General features: G+C 40.8%; 1 protein-coding gene across 2 annotated transcripts in view; it reads left to right on the plus strand.

The window, feature by feature from the left end:
• The window catches only part of SLC47A1 (solute carrier family 47 member 1), a 52,108-nt gene that overhangs the window by 30,212 nt on the left and 4,177 nt on the right, over positions 1 to 17,719 (plus strand). The window contains exons 7-14 of one of the 2 annotated variants that reach the window (XM_019757426.2): positions 2,364 to 2,461; positions 2,753 to 2,850; positions 2,956 to 3,069; positions 3,153 to 3,220; positions 11,695 to 11,803; positions 11,921 to 11,996; positions 14,618 to 14,687; positions 14,945 to 15,077. In XM_019757426.2, coding sequence (XP_019612985.1) covers positions 2,364 to 2,461; positions 2,753 to 2,850; positions 2,956 to 3,069; positions 3,153 to 3,220; positions 11,695 to 11,803; positions 11,921 to 11,996; positions 14,618 to 14,687; positions 14,945 to 15,077 — 766 coding nt within the window. The remainder of the gene's footprint in view (positions 1 to 2,363; positions 2,462 to 2,752; positions 2,851 to 2,955; positions 3,070 to 3,152; positions 3,221 to 11,694; positions 11,804 to 11,920; positions 11,997 to 14,617; positions 14,688 to 14,944; positions 15,078 to 17,719) is intronic. The other variant, XM_074319508.1, reaches the window with a different exon arrangement.

Here is a 17,719-nt window from a genome sequence, read left to right on the forward strand (position 1 = left end):
GGGTGTGAAACTGCTCTCTCCAATACTCTGAGGCAGAAGGAAAGACCCTGAAGTAGGAGCCATGAGCCAAGAGGGTGTGGGAGATACACTTTAGGTTATGAAGGATTCAGAGGGTTCCCATGGCCGGAAGGAGAAGCAGGCATCACAGAGAAAGGGGACAGCAGGAGCCTGGTCATGGAGGGGGGGAATGCAGAGGCGGGGTGAGACCACAATGTGGGTGGAGGGACACAGTGAACCATAGAATTGGAGAGAGGGGCTGGCCCAGCATCAGTGCCTATAGGGCTTTGCATATTCTCTGCTTTGGATTTTAGTTTATGAGAAACAAGCTAACTGCCAGAGGAAGAGATAAGAGTTATGGACATCATCCAAATGGAGGACATAATGATGGGATGGATCCTGTAGAATGAAATTACTTCAGGAGAGGAAGGAGTTGCATTTAACTCATTTCCACCTTGGAGGCCTGGCCTATTCAAAGTATAGGACACAAGAAAAGCAGCTAGTGTTTTGGAGGAAGTTAATACTATTAGAGAGGGTATAGGGTAGGAAAAGAACGAGACAAAACCTGGCAGAATGCTTAGACTTTTGAGGGGGAGAGTGAGATGACTTTGAAAGAGAAGGTGACTCCATTGGCCTCCTCTTACCTTATGCCGAGGGAAGCTGTCTCCTTGTATGTTTTTGGTTTCTCCCTGTATGTTCATGACTCCCACATTTATATCTCTAACCTCCAAACATTCTTTCCTGCTGCCTGTAGAAAGCAATGCATGGGGCACACTTGACCTCCTCCTCGTCCCCACAAGCCTGCTCCTCCACTTTCCTGCAGTCTTTCTCAGTTAGTGGACATAACCATTTTCTCTCTTGGTAACCTATCCTTCGTACATCCCGTTACCCATGACTCCATCTTTTCCTTCACTCCTCTATCTGATTAGTCACTGGGTCCTACAGGTCCTGCTTGCTCCTGTCCCTCCTCTGTGCCCCTGCCTAATTCACTTCTTATTCTTTTTCCTCTGTATTAATTCAGTAGGGTCTTACCTCATTTCCCTACTGCTGGTCTTTCCTTAGGTCAATTGCACATCACACTGCTTCTTTTACCTTCTACCTGAAATTCAAATCTGATCATGTAACTCCCTTGCTAAAAATTAATCAGGGTCTCCTGATAAATAAGTGACCCACATAAGTGGTTGGCCAAGACCCTTGTCCTAGCCCCTGAGCCCAAGACCACGAGACCACCAGAAACAAACCTGCAGTCCAGCAGTCGGGTTTATCAACCTATAGAATTAAGAGATCAGAGGGGCCTTGAGTTCTCACCAAACAAAGGGGGGAGGGTTATTATTATAAGATGCTGAAGGACGGAGTTCAGATGAAACCCAAAAGAAGTCACACTTTGGTAGGCTCAGAGCAAAGCAGGCTGTGAGTAAAGGGATCGACACCAGGTCGGTCGGCACTGTCTCTTTTCACCCAAGTCCTCTCTCCTTGGGAACTGCAAAGCTTAGCTAGATGTCAAGTACTATGTCCAGGAGTTCATGTGAAGCTCTGCCTCTGTGTTGGAAATTGAGGCTGCTTTTTTTTGTATGGAAGTGACTTCAATGCTCCAGGCAAGAGTAGGAAGTTTTATTTTTACTGATATAATTTCAAACAGCAAGATTTCTTACAGTCTGTGATTTTAGAGAACCAAGTTTCTCAGAGAATAAGAAATCAATAGTTATTCAAAGAAGAGGGTGAGATGACACTACAGTTGGGAGAAATAGTGTTTCCTGCTAACTTCCCAGCTAGCTTTGACTATGTCTGTTATTCTATCCTGATACATGGCAGGACAGCTTTTTACTTCTTTAGTCCTGTCATTTTACTCTCACGCCTTAAGTCTTAGTTTGAGATGGCAAATAAGACTGGATGTTTCTGCCCCTGTACTTATGAGCAAAGCCAGATATGATGGAATTCATTCCACGCTCTAGTAGCATAAGCTCTTTTTAGGTTAATTTTCCAAATTTCAATTTTGGTTGAGAAAGTATACTTTCACCAACTGAGCAATGTGGAAAGTAACTTGTTTTTACTTTTTAATCCTTGCCGGTCCTTGTACTCTTGCAGATGAGCCATTTCTCTTTTCTCTCTACTGCCTTCTCATCACCTGCCCATGTCTCTCCATGACCAGAACAATGCTCTTCATGCTTCAGAGAGGAGGAGGAACAGGAGGGGATGGGAGGGTGGGAAGGTAAGAGCAGCAAGGATGGGGCATCCACAGTTAGGACCTCTGGCTTGCCTGTGACAGCTTGTCACGCAGGCCACGTAGAGCCTAATGTGTCTTGGGGTAGAAAGCGGCAGTCTTGTTCCACTGATCTCCAGCAGGGCGTGGTCTTTCCTCATTTTAGGGAATTGTACTGCCCCAAATATTAACTGGAGTAGCAGCCAACCTTGTCAATGCCCTCATCAACTACCTGTTTCTCCATCAACTGCATCTTGGAGTGATGTGAGTCCAATCAATTCTTGGGGCAGGGAAAAGGAAAGACCTGCCTGTGGCTTTTCCAGTGGGGGTGGAGGAGACCAAGACCTTTACCTGGTCATTGTGTCCACATATTATCTCCTCCTTGGAGCACTCTGGGAAACACATTCGGGGATGGAGAGTAATACTGCTCTGGAAAGAAGATGACCTCTGGGCCTGCTGCAGATGTCCCAGCCAGGGATGAGTGCTCACCTGCTAAGTGAGGCTGGGAGAGGGTGGAGGACAGGCACCTGCCCTCACTGGCATCGTCCTTCCCAGGGGTTCAGCACTGGCAAATGCAATTTCCCAGTTCTCCCTGGCTCTGCTCCTCTTTCTCTACATCCTCTGGAAGAAACTGCATCAAGCTACCTGGGAAGGTAAATGCTGCTTTTTATTTTCCAACTTGGACATGGGTTTTGTCATGGGTTAAACTTGGTCTGATGGCTGGATGTGCTGTAAAAGTATCTATGTCCCACCTGCAGGGTGGTCTCTTGAGTGCCTGCAGGACTGGGGCTCTTTCTTCCAGCTGGCCATCCCCAGCATGCTCATGCTGTGTATTGAGTGGTGGGCGTACGAGATCGGAAGCTTCCTGAGTGGTTAGTGTGGGAAAGATGGCGACGGCTGGTGGAAGGATGGGGGCCTGGCCAGGAGCATGGCATCAGCTGTCTGTCTTCCCCAGGTATTCTCGGCATGGTGGAGCTGGGGGCCCAGTCCATCGTCTACGAACTGGCCGCTGTTGTGTTCATGGTGAGTGTCTGAGACGAGTCATGTGGAGGAGCTAGATGTGTCTCTTGAAAGAGTCCCAAGATGAGCATAGCTGTTCATAACATTCAGTTATAATTTGTGAAATGGTTCATGAAAGTAAAATTTCCTCCTAGAGCCTGGAGGGTCCTTTTGGTTTGGTGGGGTCTTCCTGTGAGCTGAATAGGGTTGGGGAGAAGCTCTAAATGACTTGTTCACTGCTAGTCCTCCGTCCCCTAACAAGGTTCAAATCTGAAAGATTTCATTTCATTGCCATACTTGCCAAATAGTTGTCACAACACAAATGACTTGGGGGTGGGGTGGGAGTACAAAGGATGATGGCGCTGGGTGTATGTCAACAAGGGCCAAGCTCCTTGTGTCTCACCAAGCTCTGGTCCTGCCTGGGTCTGATGTCTCTTAAAACTTGATGTGACCACTCCTAGGTTAGACATAAAATAATTGAAAACAAGGTCTCAAGCAGACATTTGTACCCCCATGGTCATAGCAGCATTATTTACAATAGCCAAAAGGTGGAAACAACCCAAGTGTCCATCCACGAATGAATGGATAAACAAAACGTGGTCTATCCACATGATGAAATATATTCAGCCTTGAAAAGGAAGGAAATTTTGGTATGTTAGAGAAGAACCCCAGTTGTTAGAGGCTTTCCTTTGACTTTGTTTTACTGAAAACATCAACTGGAAATTCTGAGGGGCTTTCTTCTCTAGTAAGTGCCACTTTATTATTATTTTTTTAAGAATACAAATAAAAGTTTATTGTACAAAATTAAGGCCTTCATATTTCATAGTTCGCTAAGGCTAAAGGAAGACTAGATAATTTTTAGAAAACTGCACAAAATTTCACTGTCACCTTCCCCCACCTTAGCAAGTGCCACTTTCGAAATATAAAAGGAAAGATGGAATAGAAAGGGAGTATGTAATGTGGAAAGGGACTAAAGCTAATGCATGCCCTTCGGCATTGTTTGTAGTACTAATGCTTAGACACCCGCTCCCCAGATTACTTATATTTTAAAAGTACATAGATATGCTTTTCTGGTTTGTTTATTTTTTTAAAGAAGCATTCTCTTGAGTACCTATGCTTTTTTTTGTTCTATTCTCAGTAGAATTTTTTACCTTATATTTGTTACTTCAATACTTTTTATATTTATACATAGTTTATATTTCAGTAAATTCAGTATCTAACTCAAAATACTTAATGGTACATAGTATTCCATTGTATGCAGTATAATTTTGAGACCAATCTCCTGCTGTTGAATAGTTAGTTTCCAATGTTTCAATTTTTTTAAAACTTTTTTTTTATTATCATTAGTTTCAGGTGCACAAAACAGTGTAATAGTTAGACATTTATCATTTATATCCCTCACAAAGTGATAAGTCCCCTTCCCCATCTACTACCCCTCTGACATCGCATACAGCCGTTATATTTCCACTGTCTCTATTCCTAATGCTGTAGTCCACTTCTTGTAAATATATATATATATATATATATATATATATATATATATATATATATATATATATAAAATTGTAGTTGACATTCATTATTGTTCAGCTTCAGCTTCAGGTGTACAGTGCAGTGATCAGGCATCTACATCATCCATGAGGTGGTCTCCCTAATGAGACAAGTGTCCATTGGATACCGCACAAAATCTTTACAACATTATTGATACATTCCCCAAATTGGCTTTCATATCCCCGTAGCAATCTTTTGGTTACCAACTGTGCTTTCTAATACCCTCACTTTCCCCCTTATCCCCCCCGATCTAGCAACCCTCAGTTTTACCTCTATGTCTCTGAGACTGTTTCTGATTAGTTCATTCATTTATTATTTTCTTTAGATTCCACATATAAGTGAGATCATATGGTATTTGTCTTTCTCTGTCTGACTTATTTCACTTAACATAATGTTCTCTCGGTCCATCCATATTGTTGCAAATGGTAAGATTTCATTCTTTATGGCTGTGTAATACTCCATTGTATAAATGTACCACACTTTCTTAATCCAGTCATCTACCAATGGCATTTTGGTTGTTTCCATGTCTTGGCTATTATGTATAGTGCTGCAATAAACATAGGAGTGCATAAATTTTTTTGAATTAGAGTTTTGGATTTCTCCGAATAGATAACTAGGAGTGGAATTGCTGGATCATAAGGTAGTTCCATTTTCAGATTTTTGAGATACCTCCATACTGTTTTCCATAGTGACTGCACCAATCTGCAATCCCACCAACAGTGCATGAGGGTTCCCTTTTCTCCACATCCTTGCCATCACTTCATCACTTGTTGTTTGTTGATTTATTGATGGTAGCCATTTTGACTGGGGTGAGGTGGTATCTCATTGTGGTTATTTGCATTTCTCTAATGATTAGTGAGGTTGAGCATTTTTTTCTTATGTCTGTTTGCCATCTGTATGTCCTCTTCAGAAAAATGTCTCTTCATGTTCTCTGCCCATTTTTGAATTGGGTTGTTTGTTTTTCTGGAGTTGAGTTGAGTGAGTTTTTTTATTAATTTGGGATATTAACCCCTTATTGGATATATCATTGGCAAATATCTTCTCCCATTCAGTAGGATCCCTTTTTGTTTTATTGATTTATTGATGGTTTCCTTTGCTGTGAAAAACTTTTTAGTTTGATGTCATCCCACACGTTCATTTTTTTTCTTAATTTCTCCTTCTGATATTTTATTATTGGTATGTACAAATGCAACTGATTTCTGAATATTAATTTTGTATCCTGCTCCTTTACTAAATCCATTTATCAATTCTAATAGTCTTTTGGTGGAGTCTTTAGGGTTCTCTATATATAGTACCATGTCATCTGCATGTAATGACAATTTTACTTCCTCCTTACCAATTTGGATGCCTTTTATTTCTTTTTCTTGTCTGATTGCTGTGGCTAGAACTTCCAGCACTATGTTGAATAGAAGTGGAGAAAGTGGGCAACATTTCCTTGTTCCTGATCTTAAGGGGAACAGTTTTAGCTTTTTCCCATTAAGTATGATGTTAGCTGTGGGTTTATCATATATGGCCTTTATTATGTTGAGATATGGTCCCTCTATTCCCACTTTAAGAGTTTTTATCATAAATGGCTGCTGGATTTTGTCAAATGCTTTTTCTGCATCTATTGATATGATCATATGATTTTTATTTTTCATTTTGTTAATATGGTGTATCACATTAATTGATTTGCAAATGTTGAACCAATCTTGCATACCAGGAATGAATCCTACTTGATCATGGTGTGTGATTTTTTTAATGTATTGCTGAATTCTATTTGCTAACATTTTGTTGAGGATTTTTGTATCTATGTTCTTTAGGGATATCGGCCTGTAGTTTTCTTTTTCTGTCGTGTCTTTGTCTGATTTTGGGATCAGGGCAATAGTGGCCTCATAAAAAGTGTTTGGAGCCTTCCCTCCTTCTGGGTTTTTTGGAATAGCTTGAGGAGAATAGGTGATAATTCTTTTTTGAATGTTTTGTAAAATTCACCTGTAAGGCCATCTGGTCCAGGGCTTTAGTTTGTTGGGAGCTTGTTGATTACTGATTCAATTTCGCTGGTGGTGATCAGTCTATTCAGATTTTCTGTTTCTTCTTGACTTAGCCTTGGAAGGTTGTATGCTTCTAGAAAATTGTCATTTCTTCCCGATTGTCTAATTTGTTGGCATATAGTTGCTCATAGTAATTTCTTAAAATTTTTTGATCTGAGATGGGTGTCTTGCAGACAGCATAAGCATCAGTCTTGTTTTCTTATCCATTCAGCCACCCTATGTCTTTTTAAAATTATTATTAGTTTCAGGTACACAAGACAAAGTAATACTTAGACGTTTATCATTTATATCCCTCACACTGTGTGAACCCCTCTCCCCCCATCCACTATCCCTCTGACATCGCACAGAGCCATTATGTTTCCGCTGTCTCTATTCCTAATGCTGTACTCCACTTCTTGTAAGTATATACATACATATATATACATATATATGTATGTATGTATATATATATATATATATGTGTGTATATATATATATGTGTGTGTGTGTGTGTGTGTATATATGAAATTATAGTTGGCATTCATTATTGTTCAGCTTCAGGTGTACAGTGCAGTGATCAGGCATACCCTATGTCTTTTGATTGGAGCATTTAATCCATTTATATTTAAAGTGATTATTGATAGGTACATAGTTATTGCCATTTTTTAATTTGTAGTTAGATTGTTTTCATCTTTCTTCTGTTTATAGAAGCCCTTTTAATATTTCCTGCAATGCTGGCTTGGTGGTAATAAATTCCTTTAGCTTATTCTTTTCTGGGAAGCTCTTTATCTCTCCTTCAATTTTAAATGATAGCCTTGCTGGATAAAGCAATCTAGGTTGTAGGCCTTTGTTTTCCATCACTTTGAGTATCTCCTGCCACTCCCTCCTGGCCTGCAATGTTTCTGTAGAAAAGTCATTTGATAGTCTTATGGGAGTTCCCTTGTATGTAACCTGCTGTCTTTCTCTTGCTGCTTTTAGGATTCTCTCTTTGTCTTTAACCTTTGCCATTTTAACTATAATGTGTCTTGGTGTGGACCTGTTTGGGTTTATCCTGGTTGGAACTCTCTGCACTTCCTGGGCTTGTATGTCAGTTTCCTTCACCAGGTTAGGGAAGTTTTCAGACATTATTATTTCAAATATGTTCTCGATCCCTTGCTTCCTCTCTTCACCTTCTGTTATTCCTATGATGTGCATGTTGTTGCACTTGATGTTATCTCAGAGGTCTCTTAAACCATTTTCATTGTTTTTTATTCTGTTTTCTTTTTGTTGTTCCATTTGGGTGATCTCTGCTAACTTGTCTTCTAAGTTGCTGATTCAATCCTCTGCTTCATCTAGCCTGCTGGTAATTCCTTCAAGTGTGTTCTTTATTTCAGTTATTGTATTCTTTAATTCTAACTGGTTGTTCATTATGATTTATCTATCCTTCTTTATGTCATCACTAAGCTCCTTAAACATTCTTATCATCAGTGTTCTGAACTCTGTCTCTGATAGGTTGGTTACCTCTATTTCATTTGGTTCCAATTTTGGAGTTTTCTTCTGTTCTTTATTTGGGACATGTTTCTTTGTTTCCCCATTCTGGCTGACTCTCTGTGTTTGCTTCGATGTATTGCTAGGTAGATCCCCTAGGGTTCTTGGCTTTTGCTGGGTTATCTTATGTAGTATGTGTCCTTTCTATTTGACTTGCACCACTTCCTTCTTTTCCTGTGCGTGTGCTCCAAAGGTGACTCTTGTGTTGTGTATATTGTCCTGTTAAAGTTGATCTTTAATTGCTTTTGGCTTGTGAGTAGTTGGGATTGACGCCTAGACTGACTAGTTGTGAGACTTGGCTCTGCCCACAGTGGATGTTCTGCTGCATGAGGATTGACCGCTCAAATGAGGCTTGGCCCCTGTGGCCTCTTGTGCTTGTAGAGAATTCCCTCTGGGTGTGTCACTTGTAGGTCAAACCTGGTAATACTCTGGTTTGGTCTGGAGTTGGCCTCTGGGTGTGTTGAATCTTGTGCCTCTTGAGCTGGGCCCTGGCAATTTCAGAACAAAGCAAATCACCAAGCACAACAACAACAACAACAAAGAAAAAACCAAATACACTCACATGTAAAAACAATCGATAACCCACACTCAACACAGGCAAAAATATAAAAAATACGAAAACAAAACAAAACAAAAAAGCAGTGCCAGTCTTGGCTTAAGCCCGTCAAGTAATCTCCAGGCTGTCCTCTGCTGTACAAAGAGTCCTCTGCATCTTGTGCAGGCAGAGCCGGTCACCTGGTGCCCAGAGTGACCCTGGAATTGCAGTTTTAGATGAGTGGGGCTATGAGGTCTGGATGGTAGTTTTTACAAAGTCAGTGCAGTTTCTGCGTTTGCCTTCACATATGCTCAGAGAGTAACACAACCAGCCCTGTGCCGAGGTCTCCTGAGTCTTAGGGCACTTTTTCTCTGTGTGTGTGTGTGTGTGTGTGTGTGTGTGTGTGTGTGTGTAGGGCGGGAGATTTCTGAGCTGCTGAAAGCCCAGAACTACATCAGCTGCCTACAGCTGCCCCTTGGGAGTGTCTCCGCAGTTGTAATGGCCCTGCCCTAGGCAGGCTAGAAAAGGTGGGTGCTGGGAATGAAGGAGTCTTCTCTCTCCCAGCCCAGCAGTATCACACTCTTCCCAGCCTCTTCCCTGGGTCAGAGCTGCAAGCTGTGTCTTCCCAGATCCTGTGCGCTACTGCTTCTCTGTAATCTGACACTACTCCTCAGTTCAGGAGCCAGCTTGAGTCTTTGGAAGGGTGGGGGTAGGATTGGGAGAGTGGGGGGAGGGGCCCAGGTATAGTGTTTAAATCCTTTGTCCAACCAAGGGCCCAGCTGGCGGTCTCAGCTGAGGTTACTGCCTCAAATGCTGCATATGCTACTCTCTGGGCAGGAGAGATCAGCTGTAGGACACAGGGAAAGAGCCCACCTCCTGGTTCTTGTGGTCTCTGTTATGTCCTGGGAACCCCTGTGTCTCCACAGTCTCAGATGCTGCCTTGGTCTCCACTCTGCTCCCTTCCCTCTTCCCCTGCTTGCCCAATTTGCCCACCTTCAAGTAATCCTCGTACCAGTCTCTTAGCTGTTCTGTGTCATGAGCAGAGAGTCCTTTGATGGGTTATAGATGTTCAATTTGTGGTGAGTTCCGGAGGAGAACTCAAGAAGACCACCTCACTGCCACCATTCCTATGACGTCCTCAATATTTTTAATAAAACTTCAATGAACATCTTAGGATGAATATCTTTGTATACATGTTTGATTATTTCATTAAGATAAATCCCTAAAAGTGAAATTTAATTACAGTTTTAAATCTTTTGCATATATTGCCATATGCTTTCCAACAGGCTTATATGGATTTATATTTATGTTTCTCCCTAATCAAAAGATTTTTACCCTTTACTCATATTAATGAATTGTTTACATTTTACCTCATTTGCTTGCCCTATCTATCTATCATCTATCTATCTATCTATCTATCTATCTATCTATCTATCTATCTATCTATCATCTATTGCTACTGTCCATATTCAAATACCACCCATTGTTCTGATAATGTCCTTTATAACTTCTTTTTCACTGGCATTAAGATGTCCTGTCTCTTTAATGTCCTTTAATCTAGAACAGATCCTCAGCCTTTCTTTGTCTTTCTTGACCTTGATCTTTTAGAAGAATAGAAACTATTATATACAGACTTTCCCTCAAATTTTTGTAGCTGATACTGCCTCATGAACACATTCTACCTCTACATTTTTGGCAGGAATACCACAGAAGTGACACTATGTCATTCTTGTCCATCATATCCGGAGGCACATGATGTGGATTTGTTCCGTTATTGGTGATGTTAACTGATTGCTTGGTTAAAGCACTGTCTGCCAGGTTTCTCCACCAAGTGACTCTCTTTCCTTTTGTGACTAATAAATAATTTGTTGGGCAACTCCTGTGTTTGCTCCCACTAGGGACTCAGCCTCCCATTTCTTTTATACACCTTATTCTGTGTATCAGATTTTCTATAGCCTGTCTTTTAGCGATCCTGATGATAAGCCAAAATTCATGTTAAAAGAGTGATGAATCTTTTTCCTTAATTAACACTAATTTTTCAAGTGGCAAATTTTTAGATAATAATAATGGCTGATCTTTACTGAACAATTACTACGAGTGAGGCACTATCCTAAGCAGTTAGCATGTATGGACTCATTGAATCCCCACAATAACCCTAATAGGCAGCTACTACTATTACGAGATCCATTTTACAGATAACTGAGGTGTGAAGAGGGTAAGCAACCCGCTCAGTGTCACACAGCTGATGGGTGGCTGAGTCAGGATTTGAACCCACGCAGTCTGGCTTCAGAATTCCTGTTCCTCACCACAGTGCCATACTGCTTTCCTGTATCTGCTTTGTCCCCAGCCATCCCCTCACAAGAAGGGTAGGATTGCTATCAGGTTGGTATGTGTCTTTCTGTTTTCATAAGTTCTATTTATCCAACGTTTTTGAGGGATGGGGGTGGCGGTGGGGAAAGTCACCATTTTAGGATTCTGTCTTCTAAACTTGATCCGTTGATGGGCTTTCGGAACAGACCTAGCTGGACTCCTGGCAGTCAGTCCACCCTTCCACACCCAGAAGGCAAATGTGACTGTGCAGAGCCTCCCGGGGCACAGGTTGGAAGCTCTGTATGCAGAAAAGCCAGGTGTGTGACAAGGATCACAGCCCGGGATTCCAGGTTCTTTGTTAGCCTGGGGGCTCCCAGCTAAACAAGGGGATGTTGCAAATTAGTCTTCTCATAACTTTTAGGACCAAGTTTTATCAATGGGCTGATAAAAGCATGATTTACCTGGTTTCTCTTCCCTTGTGAAGGTGCATGGTGAGGCTCAGGATAGAGCCGAGAGGCAGGGCTGCTTCCCTGTTCCATGCTCTCACTGTGTCCTTTTCCTTTTAGATACCTACGGGCTTCAGCGTGGCTGCCAGTGTCCGGATTGGGAATGCGCTGGGTGCTGGAAACATCGAGCAGGCCAAGAGGTCCTCAGTAGTCTCCGTGCTGGTCACAGGTGCTTAGACTTTTAGTCAAATATTCACCCAAGCAGTCTGTGTCCAGAAAACCCGGCTCCCTGTTCCTCACAGACCTCCTTTTTCACTGTGCTCTTTCTTTGTCATTTTACCCTCAGAGCTCTGTGCTGTAACCTTTTGTGTCCTGCTGTTAAGCTGTAAGGATCTTGTGGGGTACATTTTCACTACCGATCGGTGAGTGCTGAGATTTCCTTGAAATGTGGAATCTGTGGTAAAGAAATGGTTGAACAGATGCTTTCACCTTGGGCATCCTGGGGTTGTTGCATCTTAGAGGGTTCCTGAATAATTTGCAATGTCAGAAACTCACTGATGTTACCTGGGAAGAACTGATTAGGTATAGGAACTAATTTATAATCTAAAGTGCCAATTTAATGGGCATTGGTGGGGATACATGCTTCTGGTGGTCAGGATACTCATGTATTTTAAAGAAGGAAACTTCCTTTTTGGTACCATTGATACCATTTTCCGTTATATATATGTATTTTGTTCCAATGGCAAGAATCATCTTGGCATCTCAGAATCTGCCAGAGTACCTGGTTTGTAGTATTTGCATAATATATTTGTCAAACTGAATTAAAGTTAAAATCTCACCAATGAGCTGTCTTTAAAAATCACATTATCAGATTAATTACTGAAAAAGACATCTTAAGCAAGATTAATCCCTTTAACTGTGCAGATTCTGTTTGGTTGATTTTGTTGCTTTTATCAGTGAAGCTAGCTTGTGCATTCTGCCTATGTAGATACATTGTGGAGACACCTCTTATCTGGGATTATTTCATCAACAGTTACAAATGTAAATTGACTTCCATGGATTCAAAAAGCAGGTGGAGTGGACAGAACTAACTTTCACAGTCCATTCTTCCTGTATCTGTCTTTTGACTTCTGACATTAGGTTGTCATCTTTCAGCCTCAGCCATTTTGCAGTGGGGAAATACTGTTTAACTGTCCCTCACTTCAGAAGGAGTAGGAAGGCAACCAGAAATTGTTCTTATTTTCTTCAAAGGGAATCAGAATTCACTTTATCAGAAGTGTATCCCACACTGATGGTTTCAGTAGGAATATGGTAAACATTTGCTTCTGGATCTGTCCACTTCCGGAAACCACGCAGAGCAGGAACACGAATAAAATCAAAAGGTTCACAGACTATACCTTTGATGAAATTAGGATACATAGAAAGCTTTCAAAATCAAATTATTTGTAAACTGGCCAGGATTAACTGAAATTGGCGAAATCAATGACATAGATTCTAACAATGACATATATACCTAACCTAGTCAAAGAGAAAAAAGGGAGAGAACACCTCTAAGCAAAGTAAAAAAGGGGGAAATTACTAAAAAACAATAATTTTTTTAAAGCATAAGAGACTATTTTGCACAACTTTTGCAAGTAAATTTTAAAATCTGGAAGGAATAAATAATTTTCTAGGAAAACAATTTATCAGAATTTACCCTGGAAAGCACAGAAGATCTAAAAAGACTGATTTCCTTAGATGAAATAAGAAAGAAAACTATTTAAAAATTTCAAAAAGCACCAATCCCAGAGGAATTTTTATAAAGTTCTTTAGGAAGACTTTATAAAAATCTTACCTTTAAAGCAGAAAAAGGAAAATTTCCACATTCTGTTTATGAAGCAAATATTACATTGGTACTAAACTCTGACAAAGTTTGCACAATAAAAAAAGTCACAGACCAATGTCACTTATTAATATCAATTTTAAAATAAAAAAATATTAGTGGACAGAATTCAGCAGCACATTAAAAATAATATGGTTTGATGGAGTATAAAAGTGAATGTAATATATTAGGTGGAAAAATAAAAATGCAGATTATCATGTAGAGAATGCTATCATGAAATAATACAGTCTAAAAGGAGAAAATAAGAATATATATCTGTATTTTCTTATATTTTCATAAACACTGCACAAATACAGACAATGATAAAAATTGTTACCTGGTTGGCTTGGTGGTCATAATGGGAGGACTGGGAAAGGAGTGGAAGAAAGATTTTTCTCAATTTCCTTTTCGTATTGTTTGACTTCTTTTAAACATTTGCATGTTACCTACTCAAAAAAATAAAATTAATTTTGAATAAAAGAACTGTATTTCTGTCCTTTATTTTGGAGGGGGAGTAATCATCTTGTTCAGTGTTGGATTTCTTATTAATTCATTGAACAGATATTTATTGCCAGACAATGCTCTAGGTTTATCTGTTAATCACTCAAGGGTATTATGAATTTTTTGCCTCCCCTGGTCAATGACATCATTTTTATAGTCTCCCTTACAGTGTAGGCATTAAAATCCAAGTCTCCAGCTTTAGAGGTTAGGGCCCATTTCTAGGAAACAAGGAAAATTCTGTAAACTATATCTATGGCCTTTAGAACTTGCCAACCTTGGTTCCATAGGGAGAACCATCACTCTTATTTTCTTGTGCTTCATTCGGACACACAATGAGACACGTGTAGAATCATGTTAAAAGAAGGATGGCACTATAATCGAAATTGTATTTGTTTTTTGTGGGGCGGGGGGAGAGGAGAACCAAATCATTTGATTTAGCTGTCTACATTGACCAAATGGACTATATATTTTTTTTTTCTAAAAGTCATGAGATACAATGTAGAGTTGGTTTCCTCTACAGGCCCAAAACAGTCGGGTTGTCCCTGAATGGGATGTTGGCTAGAAGGCATGAGCCTCTTTAGTTACACACAGAAGCCAAATGCCATCACTGGGGAACTGCAGAGTTCACTTTTCCAAATGTTTGTCTCCTCCTGATCAGCATGTGCCTTATTTTCCTAACAGAGAAATCATCGCTCTTGTGGCTCAAGTGGTTCCGATTTATGCTGTTTCCCACCTCTTTGAAGGTCTTGCTGTAAGTATTATGCAGTATTCCCTTAAGCACTTTTATGATCTATGTGTTTCTTCTGATGATGGTAAATTTAAATGGAGGAGAGGGGCGGGTGGGGGGTAGGTAGGTAATACTGAGTATTTTCATACTTGTTTTACAAGAACACTGGCGACTGATCACAAATTTGAAGTCAGAGTCCCCTGGAAAGGGACAGGTGAGGGATTTGGAGTCTTTCAGAAGCATCAGCACCGTTCACACTGATGAATGTTATCTGTCTACAGTGTACAAGTGGTGGCATTCTGAGGGGAAGTGGAAATCAGAAAGTTGGAGCCATTTTCAACGCCATTGGGTACTATGTGATTGGTCTCCCCATAGGGATTTCGCTGATGTTTGCAACCAGACTGGGAGTGATTGGTAAGCTTTAACTGTGGGCAGGTAGAAATGATTTATTTGCAGGCCCCAGAAATCACTGTCAGAGCGCATAGGCTTTTATCAAGGGCTGTGGGACTTCGGAGGTCTCCCACATTACTCTGTGCCCTGTCAGAGAGAGCAAGAGGGGGCAAGAGGTAGCCAGGGACTCAGGGCTGCATTTTCATGCCCCTCTGGCCCAGGTGGGCCACCTTCCACACTGACATACTTGAGTGGAGCAACGTGACATTGCTGTTTATCTCCTTGTCCTATGTCGTTGAATGCTCACTTCTTCAAAGTTGGGAACAGCAGGGAATGCTGAGAAAACGTTCAGAAACGTACCTCTGTCCTTTGGTGACAGCCCTTGTATGGTGAGACCCTGAGAGTGAGTCTGCAGGACTGACTGAGGCCATCATAAACTGGCCATACTGGAGTGTTTGGGGTTGAGACAGGGGAAGATGTAGGACAGCCTTTGTGTGATTCTTACAGAACTTGTCTGTAGTGCCCATTGTCTTAGCCCATGCAGTTGGCAGAATTCACGGAGGGCAATGCATATGGGATGACCCTAGAGCTGTGCTCTCAATGTCACCTTCATCGCCATTCTGCAACCTCCACCTCCCACCTGGTACAACCTGTTGAGCCCTGTGTCTTGTGGGTCTCCCCACAAGGCCATGGGTATGATGTGTGAACAGCACAGAAGGAAGGCAGGGGTGGATGGGACCCTTTTATCATCTTACTACATTTGGAGGAAAGAACTTAATCCACAGGATCTGAAATTACCAGAGCTAATTTTTCAAAAAGTAAGGAAAGAAATGACTGCCCAGCTTTGATTTGTAAAATAATAATTTAGAATACATTGGCAGTTAATAAATTATTATATTAAAATTTGAACAAATTATCTTTGGGTGAAGTAGTGACTGACTTAAGCCTGGTTTGTTTTCATCCATCAGTACTAGGCAGGCTCAGAAGTGATGAGAAGTCATCTGATACCTAGAGTGAGCTTCCAGTCCGATGTGTCCCATGATGTTGCACATTTTTCTTAAGTTCAATAATATTTTAATGAAAAATACATGAGCTGTTCAAAGAATGGAGTTGCCAATGCAAAGTTCACTGGGTTTGCATCATGGTGCAGAAAATTATTTAGCTGAGTTTCTGGCATTACTCATATTTTAAATTTGGCAATTGCATAGCTAAGAAAAATATTAAAGGAATCCACTTAAAAATATAGATGCACCTATGTCCCAAGTGCTGTACTACGCCCATTAGTTTGTTTAATAAAGCATGCCTACTAGGTGCAAAGCACAGGGAGTTAAGAATCACTTAAAAGAAATACTGGGGGACAAACTTCCTGTTATAAAATAAATAAGTCATGGGATGCAATGTACAGCGTGGTAGTCAATAATACTACATTGTATATTTAAAGTAGCTAATAATACTACATTGTATATTTTAAAGTTGCTAAGAGAGCAGATCTTAAAAGTTTTCATCATAAGAAAACCAGCTGTAACTATGTGTGGTGATGAACCTTAACTAGATTTATTGGTGATCATTTCACAATACATTGGACCCTAGAACAACAGATGTGAACTGCACAGGTTCACTTATATGTGATTTTTTTTCAATAACCACTGCAGGCCCTTTATAGCCACAGATTTCGCATCCATGGATTCAACTAATCATGGATTAAAAACAGTATTTTCGTATTCCCAACAGCAGTTTCCCAACTGCAGATGGAAAATACTATTTTCCAAGGACACAAAGGGACAACTGTAGTTAGGTTTTGGGAGTGTCAAAATTATATGCAGATTTTTGACTACACGGTGGTCTGTGCCTTAAGCCCCTATGTTGTTCAAGGGTCAACTATATATACAAATATTGAATCATTATGTTGTATGCCTGAAATGATTATAATGCTATATGTCATTTACATCTCAATAAAAAAATAGTGTTGGGGACTCTGGGGAGGTGAGACCTCTGTGAGAAGACTACAGTCAATCCTGCCGCTCACCACTAAGGAAAAAGTATAGTACTAACTCGTTTTGAATATTGTGTCACCTCTGGTAGGGTTTGCAGGATGACTCCCGAAGGAGCATCAGAGTGCCACAGGTTCTCATGGGCAGCTCCAGCAAATTATAATGGCCACCATAATTTCCTGGGAGGCTTTTCAAATACACAAATTCCTGGGCCCTGCCCAGGGGATTCTGAGAATTATCCTGCTTTAGGGTTCTTAGGATGAGTCAAACAGAAATCTTTTAAATATTGTATAGTGAAATTCCTGGAAATCTAATTCATAACTGCAAATTACAGCTGAAGGTAGCTGCTTATATTCCATTTAAGATGGATAGGGTGAGCTTGTAGTTTGTTTGGATTGGGAACACTGGATTTGAAAGAGAAAGCATATGTGTATATATACGTGATTGGTGTGATTCTTACAGAATTTGTGGGAGCATTGTGGTGGCTGCACACATCTTGGAGCAATACCCACTGTCTTAGCCTATGCAATTGGCAGGATTCACGAGGGCAATACATAGGGGATGACCTGAGAGCTGTGCTCTCAATGTCACCTTCATCGCCGTTCTGCAACCCCACCTCCTGCCTGGTACAACCTTCTGAGCCGTGTGTTTTGTGGGTCTCCCCACTGGTCATGG

Source organism: Rhinolophus sinicus, linkage group LG15 (assembly GCF_036562045.2).
Source record: "Rhinolophus sinicus isolate RSC01 linkage group LG15, ASM3656204v1, whole genome shotgun sequence".
NCBI classification, from domain to species: Eukaryota; Metazoa; Chordata; class Mammalia; order Chiroptera; family Rhinolophidae; genus Rhinolophus; species Rhinolophus sinicus.